Raw genomic sequence first — 24960 nt, 5'->3', positions numbered from 1 at the left:
CAGAAGGGACCAACCTTCTGACACTTTGACTTTGGACTTCTAGCCTCCAGAACTGTGATACAATAAATCTTGTTGTTTAAGCCACCTAATTTGTAGTACTTTGTTATGGGAGCCCTTGGAATTTAATATTCTTGTCAACACTTGGTACGGTCAGTCTTTTAAATTTTAGCCATTCTAATAGGAGTATAGTGATATTTCATTGTGCCTTAAATCTGCATTTCTCATACAGCATGGTGCTGTATGTAATTAATAAGTTTATGTATTGTTATGTATTGAAATTTGCTAAGAGAGTAGATCTTAAGTGTCCTCACCAAAAAAAAGGTAACTATGTGAGGTGATGGATATGATAATTAACTTTATCATAGCAATCATTTCACAATGTATACATACATTGTATAATTTAAATGGATACAGTTTTATTTGTCAATTATACTTCAATTAAAAATAAATAAATTTGCATTTCTCTAATGACTAGTGATGTTGAAAATCTTTTCATGTTCTTATTTGATAACCATATATCTTCTTCGGTGGAGTATCTGCTCAAATATTTTGCTCATTTTTTATTTTATTGTTTTATTACTGAGGTTTGAGAGTTTTTAATATGTTGTGGATATGAGTTCTTTATCAGATATATAATTTGCAAATATTTTTCCCAGACTGTAGCTTATTTTTTCATTCTCTTAATATTGTCTTTTGAAGTGCAGAAATTTTAGATTCTGATAAAGATCACTTTATCAATTTATTCTATTATGGATCATGCTTTTGAAATCTAGTTATCTTTGCCTAATCCAAGGTCTTGATGATGTTCTGTGCTTTCTTCTAAATGCTTTATATTTTAAGACTTTACTTTTAGATCTCTGGTCCATTTTGAGTTAATATTTGTTACTATGAGTTTCATTTGTTTACATGTGAATAAGCCCATTTGATTTTAAATATTGTGAGATTCAATTTGCTAACATTTTGTTTAGAATTTTTTCCATCTATGTTCATGAAGGATATTGGTCTTTAGTTCTCTTTCCTTGTAATGTTTTATCTGGCTTTCGTATCAGATTAATGCTGGCCTCAAAGAATACTTTGGGAAGTATTCCCTTCTCTTCAATTTTCTGGAAGAGTTTGGGTAGAATTGGTATGTATTTTTTCTTCCTTAAGCATTTGGTAGCATTCATCTGTGATGCTATCTGGGCCTGATGTTTTCTTTGTGAGAAGGTTTTTATTATAATTTCAATTTCTTCTGCAGATATAAGGCAATTTGGGTTACCTATTTTTTTTTCTTGAACAAACTTTGGTAGCTCTTGTCTTTCAAGGAATTTTTCCATTTTATATAAGCTTTCAAATTTATAGGCATAAAGTTGTTCATAATAGTCCCTTATTTATTCATTTAATATCTGTAGAATCTATAGTGATGTCACCAGTCTCATTCCTGATATTGGTAACTTGTGTTCTCTCTTTTTCTTTCCCTCATCAATCTGGCTAAAGGTTTACCAATTTTATTTACCTTAAAGAAGCTTTTGGTGTATTGATATCCTCTATTGTTTTCCTGTTTTCTATTTCATTGGTTTTCAGTTTGATCTTTATTATTTCCTTTCTTCCACTTACTTGTGCTTTATTTTTTTCTTCTTTTTCAGTTTCTTAAAGTAGAAGCCTGAGGTCATTGATTTGAGACCTTTCTTGTTTTCTAATATAAGCATTTATTGCTATAAATTCCCTCTAATTACTGCTTTGGTGGCATGTTATGTATTGTGGTATATTGTACTTTCATTCAGTTCAAAACCTTTCTAACTTTCATTTTGAGTTCTTCTTTGACCATGGGTTAATTAGAAGTGTGTTATTTACTTTCCAAATATTTGAGGATTGTCCAGATATCTTTTTGCTATTAATTACTAATGAAATTCCTGGGTCGAAGAAGACACTTTATGACTTAAGTCCTTTTAAATTTATTGAGATTTGTTTTATGGCCTGGAGGAGTATGGTCTATTATGCTAAATATTTTTTTGTGTGAAAATTATAGTACCTTGTTTATTTATATCATACCTGTTGTAAGCATCTGTAATTATTTTTTTTAATTAATTTGTATTGGAGTATAGTTTCTGCTGTACAGCACAGTGAATCAGTTACACACATACATATATCCACTCTTTCTTAGATTCTTTTCCCATACAGGCCATTACAGAGTATTGAGTAGAGTTCCCTGTGCTATATAGTAAGTTCTTATTAGTTGTCTATTTTATATATAGTAGTGTGTATATGTCAATCCCAATCTCCCAATTTAGCCCTCCCCCACCTCACCTTTCCCCCTTGGTAGCCATAAGTTTGTTTTCTACATCTGTGACTCTACTTCTGTTTTGTAAATAAGATCATTTGTACCATTTATTTTAGATTCCACGTATAAGTGATATCATATTTGTCTTTCTCTGTCTTACTTCACTCAGTGTGACAGTCTCTAGGTCCATCCGCGTCACTGCAATTATGCTAAATATTTCATGTGTGCTTAAAAAGATCATGTCTTCTTCTGTTTCTGGTTAGAGTGTTCTAGAAATGTTAATTAAGTAATCTGGGACAATTGTAGGACTGTATGGTCAGGCCACCCAAGATGGCTGTTCTCTTGCTTTCCTTACATCCCCTGCTGGAGCAGTGTCTGCCTTACCTACACCCTATTCATCTGACGGACCTTCCCTTTTAATCATAGAGCCTAATCAGTAAATGCCTACCTACTTGCCCCCGGCACCAGCTAGTGGTTGTTCTAATCTTTAGGTCAGAACTCTCTCCAATATGATAGTTTGTCAAAGGGCATTGAGAGGCGTGCTCCTCTGCTCGTTTCTCTGATAACCGATGAGCCAACCTGACGTCAACTTCCGTTATAACTGGTAACCTCCCTCTCCCCAGGTAGCAAAGACTGCTGCCTTGTCTTGCCCATCATCTGACTCACTGGGTAGGGTGTCGCTCCAGGACCTTGCTTCAGACATGTAAGATTCCCTCCACCCATTAAACCATTGATGTCTCTGTCACTGACTCCGGGCTCTTTCTTCAGTCTTGAGGCTGGGCAGATAGAGGGCTTGCAAGCCTGAGGGATACAGCCCAACTGGGACTCACCTTGTTTGTTTCCTATATCTCAGGGATAACTGCCCTTTAATGCCTGATGTCCATTGTCTTGAAAACCATTGTTTCATGTATTTTATTTGTTTGTTTTTGTTTATACAGGTGGCAAGGTAAATCTGGTTGGTCCCCATTACTCTGTCTTTTTTGAAAGCAGAAATGTCTTTTTTTTAGGGATATTTTTTCTCACATCGGCATTTGACCTTTAGATGAGGGGAAGCAGGAGACAGGGAGAAAACACTAGCATAAGGAACTCTAGAAATCTGTAAAATAACATTTTTTTTCAATGGCTTATGACTCTGCTTGGTTTTGTCCCAAGGAGTATGTGTGGTGTGTGTGTGTGTGTGTGTGTGTGTGTGTGATTAGTACATATGGTAACGCATTTCACACTTAGCTAGAATGAGTAGACTTCAGAACCAATGAGTAAACAAAAAACAAACCAACCAATCAAATCTGAGCAGCCAAGTTAGATGCAAAATCTTAGAAGCATGTTACTGAAGTGTCTGGGCTAAAAAGTCTGTGTTTTTAAAGGTACAAATGAACTTATGTACAAAACAGAAGTAGAGTCATAGATGTAGAAGATAGGCTTATGGTTACTAGGGGATAAGGTGGGGGAGGGATAAATTGGGAGATTGGGATTGACATACACACTACTATATATAAAATAGATAACTAATAAGAACCTGCTGTATAGCACAGGGAACTCTACTCGATACTCTGTAATGGTCTATATGAATCTAAAAAAAAAAAGAGCTGATATAGGTATATGTATAACTGATTCACTTTGCCGTATACCTGAGGCTAACACAACACTGTAAATCAACTATACTCCAATAAAAAGTTTTTAGAAGTCTGTGTTTTATTTAAGGAGAATACTTCAGACCCATAGTCTTATGAATGATTCTAACATTGGGACATCAGGTTTCCATCCAATTTCACAGAAATGGTATTTGAAGGACAAGGGGCTGCGCTAGGCATTCACCCTGAGAAGCCTGATGAGGGGTCCCATCTGCACTCCAGCAGCCATCCCTTTCCAGGCCAGGGCATCCCTATTTCCGAAGCTTCCAGTCCATCTTAGGCAGTGCGGGGAAAACACTGACCACGTCTTCCCTTCACCTTTCTTTTCCTAGGCTCCATGAAAACCATTTGCCTTCCATTAGCATTGTCTGTCCTCAGACCATAGAGTAGAAATTACCATCAACTGTCTTGTATCTTTCTTATAGAAATAACATTCCAGCCCTTTTCTAGTTGTCTTATTTCTATTTATGGATATCCACATTTTCCTGAGTCACTTATTCCAAGATGGTCTCTTGGGTTATATCTACAGGGGTTAACCATCCCCATTTGTGCTGATTTTCACTAGTGTCATTTCCAGAGTAATTTAACTTCCCGTTCTGGGGACAGCACACTTGCCCTCTGGGGGCTGGATAAAGCGATGCTATGCTTAAACCAAATCACCCAGGCAGCTCGACAGTACTTTCTATAACATTCCACTTCCTCCAGTGTGATGAAATACTCTGCCTTTGGTTTTTACTCTGGTCCTCTGCCTTTAATTGTGCTCCCTGAGGGGGTTGTGTGACTCACCTATGTGAGCTACAGAAAATCTGCATCTCTTTTCACTACATCTTTTATGTTTTGACTGTGCTCTCTATTCAGGCAAATTCCAGTTTGTTAGTAAGAGCAATTATTTTCAAGAAAGGTTAAGCCCAAATCTGAACTGGTCTTGGCTTGTTAGCTCGAGTTTCTTAAAAAATGAAATCTGTTACTTGTGTTCGTTATTTATCATAAGTAGTTGCGGCCTTGTTATCTCCATCAGAATTCTTAATTTTGCCTGTAGGTCCTCACGACCTACATGATTCCTCTACTCTCTGTCTCCCACCCCCCAATTTTCCCTACTGCCTTCCTGTTTCTCAGAAAAGCCTACAATTTGTTTTCTGGGCTGCCCCTCGTGGGGGGCTGGCTAGGGAAAGGACTAAGTGAGATACATTATTGTGAAATTATTTTTAGAGCTGAGCAATGACCTCTACGGGTGTACAAATGTTAATTTGAGAAATGTTGCTCGAAATTATTTTTCCTTTGTCTACCTCCATAGCAGATATGTCTGTCCTTTGAGTCCCAAACCCTTCCAAGTGTCAGCACCCAGTGGGTTATGAACAAAGTCTTTTTAACATTGAGATCTGAATTTCGCTGGTGGTATTTTTCATCAGGGTACCTAGAAGACTTAAGGGACCTCTTCTGAGGTTCATGTTCACCTCTAGTCTCTGGGGATCCCCAGGGGGCACGTCCCATGCTCTATGGCAACTTGGTGGTGCTCTTTCTGGTAGCTGCCTACATGGCACCACACCCAGGCCCAGAACAGCACTCCAACTCCACTGCCTGAGCTGAGTCTGTGCCTCCAGGCCCCCCTGAGGCTCCCATCACCCACTGTGATCCCTCCTGAGCTTGTGGGCTCTGCTCCACAAGCAGCCCTGGCAGGACCTGTCCCGTGATGGCCACTCACCTCTGCACCACAGCTGGACGCTCTGCCTTCCCAGCCAACAGAGACCATCTGTCTTTCTTTTGCCATTTGGAGGCAGCTCCTCTCTACTGTGTCCCTCTGTTTTCAAAGGGGCCTCACAATAGGCCTCAGGGTTTAGCAGGTCAGACTTCAGTTTACACAGAATTCTTTTAAGGGCTGGTTTAAGAAGCTGTCACCCCATATACTCAGAACCAGCATTCCCCTCTTACAGTTTGACCCTTGTTCTGAGTTATCTAGCTCATGGTATCAGAGACTTTTCTATGTTATTCTTTTTCATGGACTTCATGGTTTTTCTGAAATTTGTCTTCTGTTTGACCTCTTCCTTTATATCCCCACTTCTCCAATTATACCTAGACTCCAACCTTGGATACTCTGCTCTTTTTGACAGAAGGGATTATTGGAGGCACTCAGTTAATAAACACAGCTATCATTTCCTGCATATTTATTGAGTGTATATGTCAAGTACTTTAATATATAGTTTCATTTAATTCTCACAACAACCCTAGGAAATAGGTGAGAATACATGCAGTAGTGATAAACAGAAGCCGGATGAGGACAGGAGTGCCTGTCAGATTGTTACCTCTTCCCTGTGAACTTCTCAGTATGTGAAGTTAGACACATTAAATATTCACACCCTGTTACTGCCTACATCTAAGTCTAGGATATTAAAAGGTAACTTTGTGTGCCAAGAAAGTTGCTTTGCAGCTGCAGCGTAAAAATGACTATGTATCGGGCTTCCCTGGTGGCGCAGTGGATGGGAGTCGGCCTGCCGATGCAGGGGCCAAGGGTTCCTGCCCTGGTCTGGGAGGATCCCACATGCCGCGGAGCGGCTGGGCCCGTGAGCCATGGGCACTGAGCTTGCGCGTCCGGAGCCTGTGCTCCGCAACGGGAGAGGCCACAAAAGTGAGAGGCCCGCGTACCGCAAAAAAAAAAAAAAAAAAAAAAATTACTATGTGTCCTTTCCTGTGTGCGTCTGGAGCTGAAGTCATTTTCAGGTTTTTAAATTAATCATAGAGTTTTATTAAAGCATGGGCTGGTTATCTCTTAAAATTAATATTAGATCTGAATAAACCAAATAATGACTGAACATGACCAAGAAAGCCTAAGAAAAACATTGTATATATTTTCTTGCCTTTATGACAAATTCATCTCTTTTATTATTCGCAGTGTTTTTAATCTTCTTTTCTTTATATTTTCCTTCTCCAATTCCATCTTCTTAGTAAGAGAGTTTCCAAAATCTGACACACTTCTTGAAATCAATGAAATAGCATTTAATATACCAAAACTATGCAAGATACATTTAATAGATAGTCTGCTTAATTTAAATGTTCATTTTCCCACTGCAGTGTTTATAAAACTAATAATATTTTGTAGAGAATATAGTAGAATATAGTCATTTATTACAGGAGATGAATAAACAAATAAAAGAAGCATAGTTTTTATTTTTAAAAAGTATGAAACAAAATAGTTGTTAATCAAAGGGGAGAATTATGAAATAACTGTTAAGTTTATTAGTAGTATTAAGAAGTGTTTTTTTGTAAGACATTAAGGCGATTACAACTTTAATTTGAGCACTTTAAACACTGTAGCCTAAGAAGAACTCTTAAAAGAAGTTTTAAGCAAATGGTAATCATCACCTTTAGTATTTCAAAGACTAATCACAACTTGTATCTCCACTAGCTTGTTTGGGGAAACAAACACAACAAGGGCTTCCTGATTACCCATACTGGTGAGCCATTCCTGCCACAGTCATTACTATTTTCTGATTTCTTTTGCCATCACCATCAACCCAGCCCCACTCCTGCCTCTCCTTTCTAATTAATTAGCTAGCAAAGTGGGGGCACTTGTCCACTTTTCCCTCCAAGTTCTCTGTCTTGCCGCCCAGGCTGGGCCTCTCTGAGGTGCCAGATGAGGGCTTGCAGGTATTGGCTTCTGCTGGAGCAGCCCCGAGGGTGGCTGGGGGGGCAGTGAGGAGAGCAATGTGTGTGCTCAGCAAGGACTTGTAGGAAGACAGGGGCTCTCCAGTCAGATAACCAAGTCCACCCACTTAGCATAAAACACCAGCGTCCCTCAAAACGCCCCTGTGGATATAGAAGTCTTTGCTGCTGAGAGAAGTTTCCTTGACATGTCAAGACCCCTACCTCCAAAACATCCTAAACTTTCCTGCCAGAACTCACAATGTGAACATCACATGTGTGCATAGTGGCAGTCCTCTGAGGTATCTGACTTAAAGGGTGACAGGCAGGGCTCTAGAAAGAGAACTGAGCTGGACACGCCCCACACTGATGCTCAGGCTGGCTAACTTGGTTGGTTGGAGTCTGATGCCCTGAAAGGGTCTTTACTTTATAGCTAGATTGATCATAACCCTGCAGGGAAGCCTACGTGGTTCAGGGCAAATCCATGATTACATCTGGGAAAGCAACTCTAAGACATATCCTACCAGATGCATATTAGTAGTAGCGCCTTTCTTGGCATACAGAGGAAGGGGCAGAGCCAAAGGTGAGCACTGCCATTGACCTTCAGGATAGTATGGTGATTAAGACGGAGGCTTCAGAGTGAGATGCGCTCAGGTCAAAATCCTGCCCTTGTATATATGTCCATGCAGCTCTCTCACTTTGCCCCAGCTTACCCTTCCCCCTCCCCGTGTCCTCAAGTCCATTCTCTACATCTGCGTCTTTATTCCTGTCCTACCCTTAGGTTCTTCATAACCATTTTTTTTTTTTAGATTCCATATATGTGTGTTAGCATGTGGTATTTGTTTTTCTCTTTCTGACTTACTTCACTCTGTATGACAGACTTTAGGTCCATCCACCTCACTACAAATAACTCAATTTCATTTCTTTTCCCTCCGCTTTCTGAATGCCAGTTTCCCTCTTAGTAAAGTGGGGGAAAACAATACAAGCCTAAATACAATAAGATACATAACATACTTTACATAATGCTGGTTATGGTAGATAATCAATGAATGGTGGCTTTTATCATTATTATGTCCTTAACTGCAATTTATAAGACAGGAGAGCATGGTGGTTAAGAACATGGATTCCAAATCCAGAGTTCAAATCCTGGCTTCAAAGCTTGCTAAGTTCGTGACCTGGGCAAGTTACTTAATATCTGTAAAACAGGAGATACTAATAATTCCATTCCAAAGGATGGTTGTGAGCTCTGTATAAACGAGCATATAAAAAGCTCTTGGAACAGTAGATGTTACCTATTTTTAATTAACAATGCAAGTTATTTAATACTAGTAAGTTACACCTATTAAAATAAGAAACAATAAATACCTCCATTAAAATAATAGATGTATCTAATAAGATACATCCATTAAAGTAAGGAAGAAATATATATGTATGTATATATGCACACAAACACACACTGATATTAGGTCTAGCAAAGCCAGCTGGATGAAAAAAAAAAACACAGCGACTTTTTCCCCAGTCAGTTATTGACAAACAGTGGCGTGTCATAATGCACTGTCTTTCAATGTTGACCTGGAACTGGGTTGGCTACTATACAAGGACCATGAATGGAAACACATTTCAGGCTAGAAAAGCATATACTGTTTGAGCAGTAAGTCTCCTCATTAAACGTGTACCTAGAAATCTCAAAGATCAGATTGAAATTTCAAACTGACCTAGAACTTCTGTGGGCTTTGTAAAGCCTTGAAGTTGTTCACAACACCAAAGAGCATGTGTGAGTCTAATCTGTGCCTTCCAGGGCCCAGTCTCTCCCAGGGTCTAGCTCCGGGACAAGCTTAAGAGAGGAAGAATTCCTAAGTTGCCCGTGCTGCTCCCTCCTTGCTGGTTGTGCAGCCAAGTGGGAGAGAACAGAAGATCACATATTTGACCCTTTGCTCAGCCTAGGGTGATTCACATTTGGATGCCTCTAAAGCACAAGGGTGGCAGCATTTAGCAGCCTACAGCCCACATTTAACAGCCTACAGTCCACATTTAACATCCTACAGCCCACATCCCACATTTAACAGCCTACACCCCACATTTAACAGCCTACAGCCCACACTTAACAGCCTACAGCCCACACTTAACAGCCTACAGCCCACATTTAGCAGCCTACAGTCCACGTTTAACAGCCTACAGTCCACATTTAACAGCCTACAGTCCACAGCTCAGAAGAATTCTTACGTTGGCCCAAGTAGTGACTATTTGACCACTGTCCACCATCCTGGCCTCATGTAAAACTCTACTCATTTAGTACTAGAGCGTCCTACCTAGTCCAGCTATTAAAAGAGGCCCCGATCACTTAAGTTCCCTTGCTTTTTAGCTGTGTTGGCTTGAGTCTGCTGCTGTATAATGAAATTTAATAAAAGGGAGAATTTCTATTTATCACATTTCATTTAATCCCTGTTTTTCATTCCCTCTGAATAAGGGGAATGAATAATGAGATTTTTTCCCATTTAGATTTCCATAAAATGAGGCTGATATAAAATCATTATGAACAACATTTAAATAAATTTACCCTCTTGAGAGATCAACTTTCTCCTGCAGTTAAAGAATATTATTGGTGGTATCGCTTCGCTCGTATCATGTCGCTTCAAGAAGTGCTGGAAGAAATGGGTGGGGAGAGGCGAAGAGAGTGATTCAGAGGACTCTTGCTTGCTTTGGGAGGATTCGGGGTCTTCCATTTGGGGGGTTTCAGAAGAGTATTTCAGGGCATGACTGTTTCTGATGTTGAGGAGTGTTAAACCTGAACCAGATTAAATGCACCACGTGGGCTCAGCTGAAATCCCCATGGTGCTGGGCCGTCTCACTCTTGCCTTGGAGCCCTGCAGGATGCCTTTGTCAGGGGAACAGCAGGCCCCAAAGGATGAATACATTTAAAATGAACAGCCAACCACTCCCACCCCCATGTATCTCATTCTCAATATCGCCCAGCGTAGCTGTCCCAAAAACTTTCTCCTCTTCCCTTTCCCCCAAAACTTCTTGCCTCTTCCCCAAATCTAGCTGGGTAAATATTTTGTTTCTTTCCCTTCCTCTTAATGGCTCAACTCAGATCGACTTATTCTTGCATTCTTCTTTTAACATTTCTGTTTTCTTAATTACCCAGGTTTAGCTGCCACTCTGGACTTGGGCACAGGACTTGTTGTGGCCCCCGACCCCTAGGGAGTTAGGTGGAAGTTGAGGCTCTACCCCGAAGGGAACTGTGTGAGTAGATGTTGGAGCAACTCCCAGCTTAGACCCAGGGAACAGGTGGAGACAAGGGGATCTGGGATGTGTGTAAACTGGATCCAGTACCCTGATAGTGTATAGTTATTTGTTTATTTTCTTCCCCCCGACTTGGGAGCATAGGGATTGGTTATTTTGTTCATTGCTGAATCCATATTCATAAGAAATGTGTCTGGCATATATTAGGTACTCAATAATATAGATTGAATGAATTTATTGAGCTCCTGCTATGTGTTGGGGATTGTTATAGGTGCTAGAAAAGACAGGAACTGCCACCACCTAACAGATGGAAAAACTAAGGAGAAAAGTGACTTTCTCAGAGCTATTCAAAGTGGAAGCAGTTTCTGGATTTCCAGACGTCTGGCCTTTCGTCTACAAGAAACAGCTTGTTTCTGAATATTAGCACTCTTCACTTGACTTCCCCTGCCTTTTTGTAAAGAGAGGGTCTTTCTGAGGGAAAGGATTTTTTCTAAGCTGACTCCTTTTGTGAGCATTTGGTCTCTCTCTGCTTAATTTTTCTGATTTGGAAAATGAGCATGGCATCATGGAATCTATTGGGTTGGCCAAAAATTTCTTCCAAGTTTTTCGCATAGCATCTTACAGAAAAACCCAAAGGAAATTTTTGGCCAACCCAATACAAATGGATGCCCAGGAAGACAGCACTACCTGACTGTATTAGTTTGCCCCTGCAAACTGCCATAACAAAATACCACAGACTGGGGAGCCTAAAAATAAGAAATTAATTTTCTCACAATTCTGGAGGCCAGAAGTCCAAGATCAAGTTGTTGGCAGGTTCTTCTGAGGTCTCTCTCCTTGGGCTGTAGATAGCCGTCTTCTCCCTGTGTCTTTATGTGATCTTCCCTTCCTGCATGTCTGTGACCTAATCTCTTCTTATAAGGACACCAATCATACTGGATTAGGGTTACCTCATTGTAACTTAATTACCTCTTTAAATTTCTTATCTCCAAATGCAGTCATATTCTGAGGTACTAAAGGTTAATACTTCAGAATGTGAATTTTTGGGGTGAGAATCACAGTTCAGCCCAAAACACTTACCCTAAAGAACTTGATTTTACAAAATGTGAGGTAATGTCCAGGCCTGTTTAAAAACCTAGTGATTTCAGTATTGTAAACATGCAGCAAATTACAGCCCATGCCCTGCTGTCTCCTGCCTTTGGTGGCTGCCTCTTTCTGCTCTTCTCCTTGGCCCCAGACTGAGACCAGCAAGGCGGTCAGAGCAGGTCACCCAGGGATCCAGAAATCCAAGAAGAGGGTTTTGTGTCACGTAAATAAAAGGAATTACCATTCATCTAAGGTTCATTGTTTAAATTACCACGTTTATTTATGTCAACACAAAATACAATAAAACAACTTACAAAAAACCCATTTTATCATCACGTAACATAACTCTTCAGTGAACAGAAGTACTACTGTTAATGTTTTGGCCTTTTCAAGGTCCAGCCTTGGGTCAAAACAGTATTCAGAGAAATAGCAGATTCTTTTCTACCTTCCCCAATATATACACAAAGGAAATTTATATATTCTAAAATCCCATTCCAGTAATAATACAAAAATATCACATGTAGAGATGAATACCACTATTGTGTCATTGGTATTGCAACTTCCTTCTTGCTCTAGGTTTCCCACTGACCCTGAGCTTCAGTCAGGAACGTATGGGTACATCAGCTCTTCAGGTTTCCCAAGTGATTAGTAATTCTTTTAGTGTAACTGTATACTACCCAAGTGTCTAATTTACCTGAGTTATTTAGAAGCCTGAAAAAAAAAGTCTCCAAGTGATCAAATGTGTACCAAGCTAACTGATAGAATTGAAGAGACTTACTGTAGATTCATCTGTGCCAGTTCAGTGGATAAATATGAAGGCTCCATTACCTAATGAAGTCCTCACCTAGTAAAAGGCTTCACATTACAATTTACTCAAAGGTAATAAACATTGCACAAAAGCACAAAACCTCACCTACATTCCAGTAGCTTAAGTGCTATTTGCTTAGTCACTACATTATCAAACAAATGGTAGTTATCACTTACTTAACAAAATCTTTCTATCATTTCACTGACAAGAGTCAGTCTCACCCTGTGGGAAGAAGCAATGGCTTGGAGCTAGAAGACCTCAGTTCTGGACCAGTTCTACCCACTCTCTGAGGCTTAGTTTCCTTGTGAGGATCAAATGAGATGAAAGTGTTCTGTAAAACAGTATTAACTATAAAAAAATAATATTCTACAGAGTTCATCTCTTCAATTAACCTATGGATCCCTAATTACCCACATGTATTCTGCAAGTAAAATCTTACTTTTTAAAGTAACATATTCACCATATGCAACTGAAATGTGCAAGCTGTGTTATGCAAATGAGAAAAGAATATAGATTTAAATGAGCCTATTACTCATGAGAGACTTGTGTACTCTTGATGTGTTTGATTTAAAACCACTAACAATTTTATTCTGTTTAACCCATGGTCCTTTTGTATATTATTGGAGCTCTTTTTGAATGAGCTATCTAACCAGTTAAAGTAAATTTTTTAACAAGAAATTAAAACTTTCACATGACATTTACAGGGTTTACATGACTGTGAAACTGAGTAAAATGGGTTGAGAAATACAGAAGGAGTAATAGTTTGAAAACTCAGGGTCAATAGGGAAACTGAGTATAGAAGTTTATTTTCAGGTAATTAAACATAATCTAATGATAGGCTTGTTATTTTTGTTTTTTACTGGTGACTTCCTAATTTATAAATTACTTCTTCTTCATCTGTAAAACAAAATACTTGACTTTTGGGTACATTCAAATCCGCAGAAATTATTAAGACTTCATTTTCATTCTTACACGTGGGACATTTTTGGAAGAATTGCATCCTACGGCTGAAATAAAAGTCAGCATCTCATTTTTTCATAAATTAAAAAAAAATCCTCCTTTAGGAAAGGGCAGATTTACTAAAAGTTTAGAATTCATTGGCAAGTGTGAGTATATAATGTGAGCATATGGACTTTGACTTTGCTGAGACAAAGACGTCAGGTATTCCTGCAAGAAATGAGATTCTAATTTCAAACATTTTTAAAATGCAAATCAGGCCCCCATTAATTATTTTGATGATTTTTTGAGGCATGAATGCAACAGAGTTAGTATTCCTGAAATGATCCCCAAAGTCACCCCTTTTTTAAGGATATTTCTCTTCTTGATTATTTTGAACTTGCCAACATAGTCTCTAACCTTCACACAGAGAATGACTGATCTCCAAATGACCTATTATTATCTTAAACCAACCTCATTTTGAAACAACAAAGAAAGAAAAATTAAATAGTGCATTAACATTTCATATCAGTGAAACAGACTTTTTCCGTGCGTAAAGTAGTTCTATCCATCCGTGGAAAGGTCTACCTTTTGTTTTTCCCTGTGTTTATAGGTTACATTTTTAAAGGTACTGGTGGAGCCTCTGTACAGTGGATTGGTTCCCTAAAAAAAAAAAAAGGTCCAAATGAAAGTATGTATATTATGTTATTACATGGTTTTAATATAGCTAAATAATTTCATTGTGTATTACAGATTGGAAGTTGAGAGTCAGGCTCAATCTTGAAAGGCATTTGAATAGTTTTGATTAATTTGATATGTCATAATTTTAGCATTTAAAAATGTATACAACTTTATTTTTTTTATTATGAAGAACCAGTCCCATGCGTGCAACCTAGAAATCTTACCCTTTTTGGAAATGCACTAAATCGTGGATAGAAAACAAGACTTTGGCTGTTTTGGTCACTGCCGTTTTATCAGAGCTGAAAACAGTTCGGCTAGCTCACAGCAGGCACTCGGAATTTATTGAATGAATAGAATGAACCAATAGGGGACCCAAAAATGAAATGTAAAAAATAAAAATGGGAAAAGTGAACTGGTAGAAGCACACAAAGATGAACAACATAGTATCTGCCTTTAAGAAATGTGTTGCTGGTGAGAGGCATCAAACAAGGGCACAAATAATCTTGCTAAAATGAGATCAAAATTCAGGAAGAGTGACAGCTAGCTGCTTGAGAGAAGCAGAGAAAGATCCCCAGGACAGCAAACACCTGATGTGGATAGTAAAAGAATTCAGTGGCTTTTCCTTACTAGAGAATAACAGTGCGGGAAGGAGGGAGTCACAAGAGACTGACATGTGAGACGCTGGGCTCATGAAGGAGTACAGGTCCCAAGGCAGGTTGGGCAAGACAGCTTTGCCCTTGGGGCAATAGAAAGGTTGTGTGTCAAAGCCTGGATAATTCAGTTGTGCTATTTGGCTGTAGATGTGTTTCCAGGTGCCATCACCAGGACCAGAAGGACCAAAGCTCTCTAGGTGTTTGGAGAAATGCCCAGCCTGATCCTCCCACTCCTCTCCTTTGGTTTCGTTGTTCCAGGCAGGAACAATGTCTGGGTAAGGAGCAGTTTCTTCCCTCCCATTTCCCAAGGTTGACGAGGTAACGTACTTCAGCAGGTGCCTGGCACATAGTAAGTGATTAATAAATGCTGCCTCTCCTTATTAGTACTTACTTATAACTCTTCCTCACATTTGGAATTTCCTTTTCTTTTAGGTCCTAGAGAGGGTACTAAAGATATTTCCCCCCAGGGCTTTGGGACTCAACATTTCCAAGCCCATTTCTGAGTATTATGGAGTCTGGGTACCACCTCTAACCTTCCAAATTACTAAATGTTATACATTGGTCTCCTTGTCCCATGAACTGCAGACATGGTAGCAATTTCTAGGCATAGGTTTGAAAAAAACACAACTGTACTTGTCTCCTTAGTACATTTCTCTTGCCTCTCAGAGGAACTGAATGAAACTGAAAACCATTCCCTGGCCTCTCCCCCTTGTTGCCCTTGGATTCGCTGCAGTGTCTTCATTGTGAAGAGGAACCACACCTGCACCTGTTTCTACATGGCCCAGAGCCAGTGGCCTGACCTCTAACTGAGTAACACGTTACCTTTGTCCATGTGCCTTTGCAGAGAGATGCTATCTCAGTAATGAAGGCAAAAAGAGAAGAGGTTACCTGGTGGTGGATGATGAGTGAAGGCCAAGTCACCATATTGCTTCTACTCCTGAGGTCAGCCTGGATAATCATAAGGACCCTACAGTCCTTATTTAGTCCTACTACAATAAGAACTTGAGATTTGGAGGGTGTAGGGCAGACTTATGTGGTCTTAGATGCAAGTGGAGTCTTGTTTACAAGCAAAAATCATGAGTAGAATTCTATTAACTTTAAGAGATTGCAAGCTATTAAGTTTAAGTTGGCTACAGAAGAATAAAGGACTCAACTGAAGAGGAAAGATGGAAAAAGTAAAATGTGTAGGCTGGGAATGTTGGGTGGGGTACTGTCCTGGAGGAATAGAGGGACTTAGGAAACAGAAAGGACACTCGGTTAAGAGTAAATAGTCTGTGAGCAGGGTCAGGGAAGATCTTTGTAGGACTAGGAGTTCTGTTGTGGGCCCCATCCCAGATCATGTCAAACATCCCACACTAAAAATAATTTATATGCACGACAAAGGAGGTGCCTTGAGTTGCAATTGGCTGAATACACAATGCTATTTTGCAGACATTTAGTTGAATGTTTAATTTTGATTATGCAGTTTTCATTCTGTGTTTTGAAGCAACTTTGTTTATCAAGGTCTACAATAATAGTGGTGGGGGGAGCATCTCTTAAGAAGCTAGTTATAGGGCCTGGGCATGCTAATAGGGTTGAGGGATGAAGTAGATCCCACCACAGTAGGAGGGTAAGGTGGAAGCTTAAAAGTGGGGAAACAGCAAGTATACATTGTCAGGGGGCAGTAGTGTTTTTTCCTGTCCTCAGCTGATGATCAGAACTTAGGAGAATGAGCTCAAACAGGATTTTGTTGGCAGGTGAAAGTGTGGCAATGTCCCACACAGCCTCCTCTAGTGCCACGTAGGTGGCAACCTCCCTACCTAGGATTTCCAGCTGAAACACAGGTTCAGGTCTGGCTCCATTTCGGGTGGGTCTGCACTCCTGCACTGTTTAGACAAGGTCAGGTCTCCCCCAACCATCTGGGGTGACCAGGCTGATTCCCCCAGGAGTCTGGGGGTTGCTAATTTAGGTTGTGGATTTTACAAAGGCAATGGCACATTTTTAGAGCTTGAAAAAGTGGTATTAAGAAAGCTCTCTGTCACGACCCACAGCTCCCTTAATGATTGCCTAACTGCCAAACGCAGACCTGATTTGCTTAGCACAGTACAAAATCAATCCATGACTGCAACGAATGTCAGACTGAACATTTTTTGCCTCTAGTTAATGACTTGTCATCCTAGAAAAAATGTCTAATCAAAAATGGATTTAAATATCTTCCCTCTGTGTTTTCATAAAGAATATGGATGGGGGGTGTTATTTCTAAAAGCATAATAAAAGGTAACCTTTCTTCACAGCTACGATGAAGGAAATGTTTCAGGAGGCAAGGACAAAGCTCTTTCTCATCCTGAGCTCTGTCACCTTTAGAGTCTAATGGGGGCCTAGGGGTCAGAGGTCCCACTACTGTCCCCGGAGATCCCCAGGGGTTTGAAGACCAAATTCAGTTCTTCAAGAAGAAATAGGTTTTAGATAAAAACAAAATCAAATCGGGGACCCCAAAATGGATGCACTGAGCAATATTCTTTTTTTTTCCAATCGGACATATTAGTGAAATTTGAATTGAGTTATTTGAATTAAACCTCTTTTGCATCCAAGTGAATAATTATGACCCAGTCATTATCTAGTCCAGAACATCAAACACTTGTTATTCAAAGAAACTCAATTTAACAGGGAATAATATTTTTCTTTTATGCTTTTATCTGTTTAATGCATATTTTTGTTCCATTTTAGGTGAAGAGACAGCAAAAATTCAGCATTTGAATTTCAGTCATGTTCTACATCCTGAGGGAAAACAATTCATGTTTTAGGGGAAATTAACTGTTAATTAAAATGTTATTTTAAAGATATTAATCATTTGTCAGCATTCATGCCTTTGTAGGAGAACATGAAAATATGCTGGTTAGTAGATACACATCACATAATTGCCCAAGCGCTTGTTTGCGAACACCTGCCTCTTCCTTCTAGGAGGGTCAAGGCTGTGCTTGGAAGAAGAGGCTGCAATTAGGAGTTTAGCTCCACTATGGACCAACAGTTTGGGAAGTCTCTTAACCTCTCTGAGCCTCAGTTTTCTTACATTCGAAAGTGTCAAGACTACTTCACTGGGCTGGGGGTTGTTGGACTAACTAACTGCTATTGTGTTTTGCGCCAACTTAATCACATCCTTTTTTGTCTGTTTGCTTGCTTCTTTTTCAAATTCTTTTCCCATTTAGGTTATTACAGAATATTGAGCCGAGTTCCCTGTGCTATACAGTAGGTCCTTGTTGGTGATCTGTTTTATCTATAGTAGTGTGTACCTTATGGTTACCAGGGGAAAGGGTGGGGTAGGGGAGGAATAGATTGGGAGTTTGGGATTGACGAGTACACACTAATCAGATTGTTTTGCCTGGTTGCCTTCTGACCTCTGCCAGGCAGTGGATGAGAGTTAATAACAGCATCTGTGGCCAAGGGGTCAGGTGAAGTTAATTGCTCCAACACTTTGGCCTCACAGTACTAGTTTCTAAGTCACCAAACTAACCTGTCAGGTTACATTTTTACCTCGTTAGAGATGGATACGTTATATCCTCACTGAAAATCCTCACTTGACATTCCTAAGGGTTTTGTTTAATTAGGAAAAATCCACACACACAGAAAAGAAGAGGAAAGCTGTATCAAGAACCTCTGTAGACCCAGATTCAATAGTTATGAAGATTTTGCCACACTTGCTTAACTATCCCTCTCTCTCTCTCTTTTGGCTGAATTCTTTAAAAGCAAGCCCGGCCTTCACTCCTTTTTCATTATAAACCTTAATTATTTTCTAGCACAGCCTCATGCCATTATCATACCTAATTGAATTAACCATAATTCCTAGCTATCAGTCTAATAACCAGTCTATATTAACTTTTTTCCAGTTGTCCAAAAATATATATTAGAGTGTTCAAATCAGGATCAAAACAAGATCCATACATTGCATTTGGTTGTTCTGTCTAAAGGCATTTTTAATGGGAAGATAAAGTAGATAAAAATTTTCATTGTCCATTGTCCTGCACCATATATTATAGTTGTTTCAAAATAACTGCACAAGATATAAACATTCCTTATCAAGATAAATTTATCAAAACAGAAAATTCCATTTGCTTTAGGTATTGAAGATATTATAGACCTAGAGCAAAAAGTGTTAACATCAATTTACTTGGGGAGATGAACCCAAAGGAGCATTGTATTTGCCTGTATTGCCTCCAGTGATATCGCTGTTTTTAGAATGAGCAATGTAAGATAATTGCTATCAGATAGCTGGACACACCATTAGAGAGAGAGAGATGAAATTAAAACCATGAAATTGTTTCTGTGGGCCTCTAGAAATGGAATTATCTCTCCTGTGGAAAAGAAACACAGAAAATTGGAGTCCTGTTTTGTGTTTGCCTACTGTGAAGAGGAGACACATAAATTACATTTATTGAGTACATGTATTTAAAAGTTAATACTTTGGGGGTTTTTTTTCAGGTAGCTGTTTAAAATTTATGTTTTTCAGAAAAACTAATTGGACGGTATTTCAAAAGTCTTCTTGACTTTGTAACTTATTATGAGTAATAAGTATTTCCACGGAAATTGGCATGAACTGCCATACTACTCATGAACATTATTCCATTAGCTCTAACAACCGATTTATGGAAATACTTAGAGCACCTATACTTTATCAAATGGGACCTGCGGGAGGGAAATCCTCATTGCACTGAGAGACAAATGTATGCTGTGAGGGCTATCTGGGTCCCAGATAATGGACAGAGGTCCCTTTGTCCCCAAAGCAGAACAGAAATCAGCTGCTGGGGACGGGGTGAGAGGAGTAGAGAAAGAGCATGACATTCTAGCTCTCCCAGCTCAGAAGAAAGCCGACATCCCATCTCTTACACAGGAAAAGGAGTAGCCCCTAAGTGTGCACATACCGTTTGCCACTTGGCCTTTGACCTTTCTGTTTCAAATTTGGCAACTTCTTTCCGATCATGAAATGACACCAGCAGCTTCCAAATGCACAGTAGGACGACTCCAATGAGAAGAATAGCCAACGAAACCCCCAACATGATCATGGGAATATTCGGAGGTTTTGGACAGTCTGTGGAAGCAAAGAAAATTATATTAAGAAAGTGGTACAATTAATGTTCTGATGTAGCGAAAACACTTCTCATGAAATTTTCCGACCATACTTTTTCTCCTTTTGTAACACCTTTTGTTTTGCTGAATTAAAAAAAAAAAAAAAGAGTTACTTGTTGAAGGGTAGCCCTATTCATTCAAAGTAGAACAAAAGATAAAGTAAGAGTTTGGTTATTCAAAGCAAATGGATAGATACTTGAATGGCTGACTCAAAAAGAATTCGAATTCAAAACAGTGACAATTAACACACATGGAATATTTAAAGGGTCAATAAAAAGACTATAGTTTACTAAAGATGGTCTCTTCTGGATATATGATAAAGCAGAAATGGAACGTGTTCACACACACACACACACACACACACACACTTACATTTTCCTGAATTTTCTTGAACCGTATAGGAGATTATACTCAATATTAAATACAACCTACCCCTGGGAAATATACTACTTGCGCTTCCTTTTTTAATATATAGACAGAAGACAATCGTGGCTTTCAGTTTTATTTCAACTCTAATGCAGTGCCCTGGTGTCCTGGAAAATTCCTGGACTGGGTTCAGGAGAGATGGGTTCCATTCCCATCTGATGGACAGTAGCTGCCTGAAACCATCAAGTCCCTCCATCTCCCTGAGCCCCAGTGCCCTCATCTGTAAAACAAAGATGTGGGAGTTTAGTGTTTCCTTAACTTCCTGATAAGTTTACGCCCAGGTGCTCACGCTTATTAAACCCACCCCTGAAATTGCTAGACCGAATCCCTGAGATTCTGATTCGGTTGGTCTAGATGGAGCCATAATTTTTTTATTATTAAAAGTATCCCAAGTGATTCTTATCTTCAGGGAAGTTTGAGGAATTAGGTGTTCTGTATAATCCTCTCTACCTGAACATTCTATGAAATGTTATTTTGACTCTATTGGTGATAGTAATATAATTTTGCAATTACTCAGTACCTTCTCTCATTGACAGCAGAATGACTAATAATACTTGCAATATGCCTGGGAGATGATACATTTCTTAATGAAACATTATAATTAAGCTCCCCCTTTGCTTTCATGGGAGAAAAAAATCCCACACAGAAATTATCATTAAATATCTGTTTCCCTCTGCAAGAAGTGAGGCAAATCCATGGTATCTTGGGAGGAAATGAATCATGCTTAGTTTATCCTAACTCTTATTGCTTTTAGATATTTAAAAAGGAGGGTTTTACACACAGGACTAGTCATGCCGTTTTCAAGGTAAGATCTATAGCTGATCTGAATTTGAGCGGAATTAATGGCCCCCTAACAGCATGATGCCTGGCCTCACACACTTTTGTTCTTTGGCCAAAAAAACCATTTAAGGAGATTATGCAGAAATAAGTAAAGGAGCTAATAAAATAGGTACAACAGTATGAAGATCTAAAGACTGTTTCCAGCATAGCAAATGAACCATGGCTGCTTCTAATAAGTTAGCAACACTCCCGCAAAGAAAGCGGCAGGCCTGTGTCAATGAGAATGTATACTGGCTACATCTTTGACTGAAATGTCTGGGGTGGGGCATAGGATGTTCCTGCTCGAAGCAAGACCCTGCAGTCAGAACATGAATTAGGAGAGCTCTCCAGTAGGGAACAAATAATGGAGAAACAGGCATGGCCTGGTGGAGATAATTATTTTAAGAACTTAGAGTCATTGGGAATTAAACATTTCTCAAGAAAGGATTTTGGCCCAAGCTCCAGAGCAGGTATTACACAACAGAAATTTCCACTTTCCGTACTCTCTTTAGTATTTCTTGAGATGCTCAGACTAAAGACATTTGTAGGTGGGGCAAGACGCTTTCTCCATCACTGTGCTCCGTCCGGGGTTGCCTATTGAGTCTGGGTCAGCGCTGCGCTTAATTCTAAGGCGCTGAGTTTCTAACGCTGCCAATCTGGTTGCGCTGCCACGTGTGGCTATTGCTCAATAGTCACTAGAAATGTGACTTTTCAGAATTAGGTTTTGTGTTAAGTGTGAAATACACACAGATGTTGAAGACTTGATATGAAAAAAGTAAAATATCTCATTAATAATTTTATATTGATTGTACACTGAAATAACAATATTTTGGATGCAATGGATTAAAGAAAACATTATTAAAATTATTTTGTTTTTTTTAATGTGGTTACTAGAAAATTTTAAATTACAACGTGGTTTGCGTAACATTTCTATGGGAGAGGGTGCCGATCTGACCTATTTGGGGGATCCAGATATTTACGATGCTTGTACAGCCAGTGAGAGGCAGTATAGCACAGTAGTTAAGAGCACGGGCTCTGGGCTAAACTGCCGGAGATCCCCAATCAGGGCTGGTACTTAATTGCTGCAGGACCTAGCAAATTATTAACTTCTCAATTTCCTTACCTGCAAAATGGAAATAATAGCAATACCTGCTTTATATGGCTGTTGAGGGTGTTAAATGAATCAATACAGGTAAAACATATAGCATAACACCTGATATATGGTATTAGTAAGGGCTCAATAAATGAGAGCTGCTGTTATTATTATTATTACAACAAATGCACCCTTCTCGTTTTTCTATCCTCAAGACCTCAAGGGCTTGGAATCTCCAAGTTGGAAACTGTGGGTGTAACATCCACACCCATATCCCTGCTAGGAAGGCTCCCCAACTATCATTCACTGACTGTGGCTCTCAGGAATGTGGCTGAAAGTTCCTCCAAAAGGAAAAAAGATGAGTGAAGCTCTCCCTATGTTCACACACACACTGATGGTGACCCTTCACTGGGTTTTTTTTTTTTTTCTATTTGTTTGAAGAATACTGGGCATCCTTAATCTTCACATCCTCCTTTGTCATTTTGCCTCTTTTCTCTCCTTGCTTCCAACCGGCTACCCTGGAATTCTCTGGTCTTAAAGCTGTGAGAGGGGACTACAGATTCCTGGGGACGGGCTCTGTCCTCAGGGCCCCTGGAAGCTCCGGGCCTATCAAGGAGCTCGAACATTTACCAGGAAAGAAGCATCCTTGAAGCCGTCAGGTGACTCCTGTTAAACTTCTGGGAGGTCATTTCCCCCTCACTTTTCCCTGCTACAAAAGCATAGGGAGAATAAAAAGCTTTAATAAAAAGATATCAGGGCATCTGAGGGCTCTCGGAAAGATGGCATGTTGATGTACCACTCATATTGTGTGGATGAATAAAGAAGAAAAACCCAACAGTTCAGTAATGAGGAAGCATTTATCAACCAAAAGCATGTTTCACAAGAAAAAAAAAAAAATCAAAATGAAACCATCTAGATACAAAATCCCCTGTATTAAAAACAGAACCTACTCTGGAAGCTCATTTTTGTTTGAAACTTGCTTCTCCAATGGAATCAATATTATAAGGAATGGCTTTGATTTCAGGAGAACTCGCTAAAGCCACTGCCACGGTCACAAACAGAAGATGGGGGTGTAGTTGAAGAATTTGACTTTATAAAATACATAATGAGGAGGCCGGTTTTCGTACTGTAAAGTATTTCCTCCTTGTACAGCAGGATTCACCTTAGATTTTCTGAACTAATGACCTCTACAATACCCTTTACATATGCATTTCAAAGAAGTCAATTTACAGAAGCTCTTCAAGAGCAAGTCTCCTGGTGCACTCTGCCCACCTGAGTGGCAAGGTCACCATCATACACTTGTCTCTTGCATTGTGCCGACCCCTCCCTCCCTGACCCTCAGCACTGCAATGTGATACTTTTCTAATCGTGTTTGCTTGGTTAGTTCATAACGTCTTGAACTTACTTTTTGGTAATTTTGTCATTGCTTTTCACACTCTTAAGTGATGGCAGCTTGGTACTCTTGGTTTCAAATTCAGGACTTAATACTTTGTCAGCCCACGGATAAACCAGCACACACAACAAAACACATCTGTCTTCTAGCCTGCCCTTGCTGCTATTGTCTGGGCCAGAACTTAGGCCTCAAGCTTTTGAGGGAAGGAGGAGGAGGCTGCTGACAAGATCTGGAGAGGTCTGATTTAATGCAGCTGTCATTTCTGCCAGGAAGGTTTAGGGACACATCATTAACTGAAGACAGAAAAGGTGAGGCACCTGTGGCGCATCTAAGAAGGCAGCCAGGGCTTTTAGGGCAGTCACTCAGAGGAGGTCTGGAAGCCACCTGTATCAGAGTCGCCTGGAGAAGTGTTAAAATGCAGAGTCCTGGGCCACACATCCAGCCTGCTGACTCAGGAGGCTGGCGGTTTAACAAGCTCCCCCGGTGAAACTTACTAAAAGTTAAGAACTTCTCAACAGAAGTATCAATACCTTCCCCACTAATTTCTTTTCTACCTGCTACAAGTTTCTCTCTCCCCTTCACTGAAGATGAGATTTTTATTTGAGGGTTTCCTGAGTCCCAAGCTGACTCCATGAATTGGTAAGGAGAAAAACTCACAGAAGCAACTCACAGACTCTGACTTCCTTTACAGATCACTTCCTTCCTTCCTTGTCTCTTCACATCTTTCCTGACTCAGCATTATCATTTAAAGACCCATTAGGCAGGTTATGAACTGGTACATATTTTACATGCATTATTTCATTTAATCATTGAATCAACCCTTAGAAGAAAGTACTGTTATTTTTCCCATTTTACAGATGAGGAAATAGAGACTCGGAGAGACAATTATGTTCCAGGATGCCAAGGAAGTGGTGGAGCAGGATTTGAGCCAAGGTTTGCCTGAGTCAAAGCTCATTCTCGGGCTTCCCTGGTGGCTGAGAGTCCGCCTGCCGATGCGGGGGACACGGGTTTGTGTCCTTGTCCGGGAAGATCCCCCATGCCGCGGAGCGGCTGGGCCCGTGAGCCATGGCCGCTGAGCCTGCGCGTCCGGAGTCTATGCTCCGTAGCGGGAGAGGCCACAACAGTGAGAGGCCCGTGAACCGCAAAAAAAAAAAAAAAAAAGCACTCTTCTCTAACTCTGCTGCCTTTTTTTCCCTTT

At 39.9% G+C, this 24960-nt stretch overlaps 1 protein-coding gene across 3 annotated transcripts in view; it reads right to left on the bottom strand.

The window, feature by feature from the left end:
- Window positions 1–12107: 12107 nt before the first annotated feature.
- The window catches only part of ITGB6 (integrin subunit beta 6), a 69452-nt gene continuing 56599 nt past the window's right edge, over window positions 12108–24960 (bottom strand). For all 3 annotated transcript variants that reach the window (XM_024735951.1, XM_024735953.1, XM_024735952.1), the window contains 2 exons: window positions 19827–19993; window positions 12108–14260 (listed from right to left, as the gene is read on the bottom strand). In XM_024735951.1, coding sequence (XP_024591719.1) covers window positions 14162–14260; window positions 19827–19993 — 266 coding nt within the window. In that variant the 3' untranslated portion in view covers window positions 12108–14161. The remainder of the gene's footprint in view (window positions 14261–19826; window positions 19994–24960) is intronic.

This window comes from Neophocaena asiaeorientalis, unplaced genomic scaffold (assembly GCF_003031525.2).
Source record: "Neophocaena asiaeorientalis asiaeorientalis breed wild unplaced genomic scaffold, Neophocaena_asiaeorientalis_V1.1 scaffold72, whole genome shotgun sequence".
Lineage (NCBI taxonomy): Eukaryota > Metazoa > Chordata > Mammalia > Artiodactyla > Phocoenidae > Neophocaena > Neophocaena asiaeorientalis.
The sequence above is the reverse complement of the archived record's forward strand: the minus strand, read 5'-3'. Positions and strand labels throughout refer to the sequence as shown.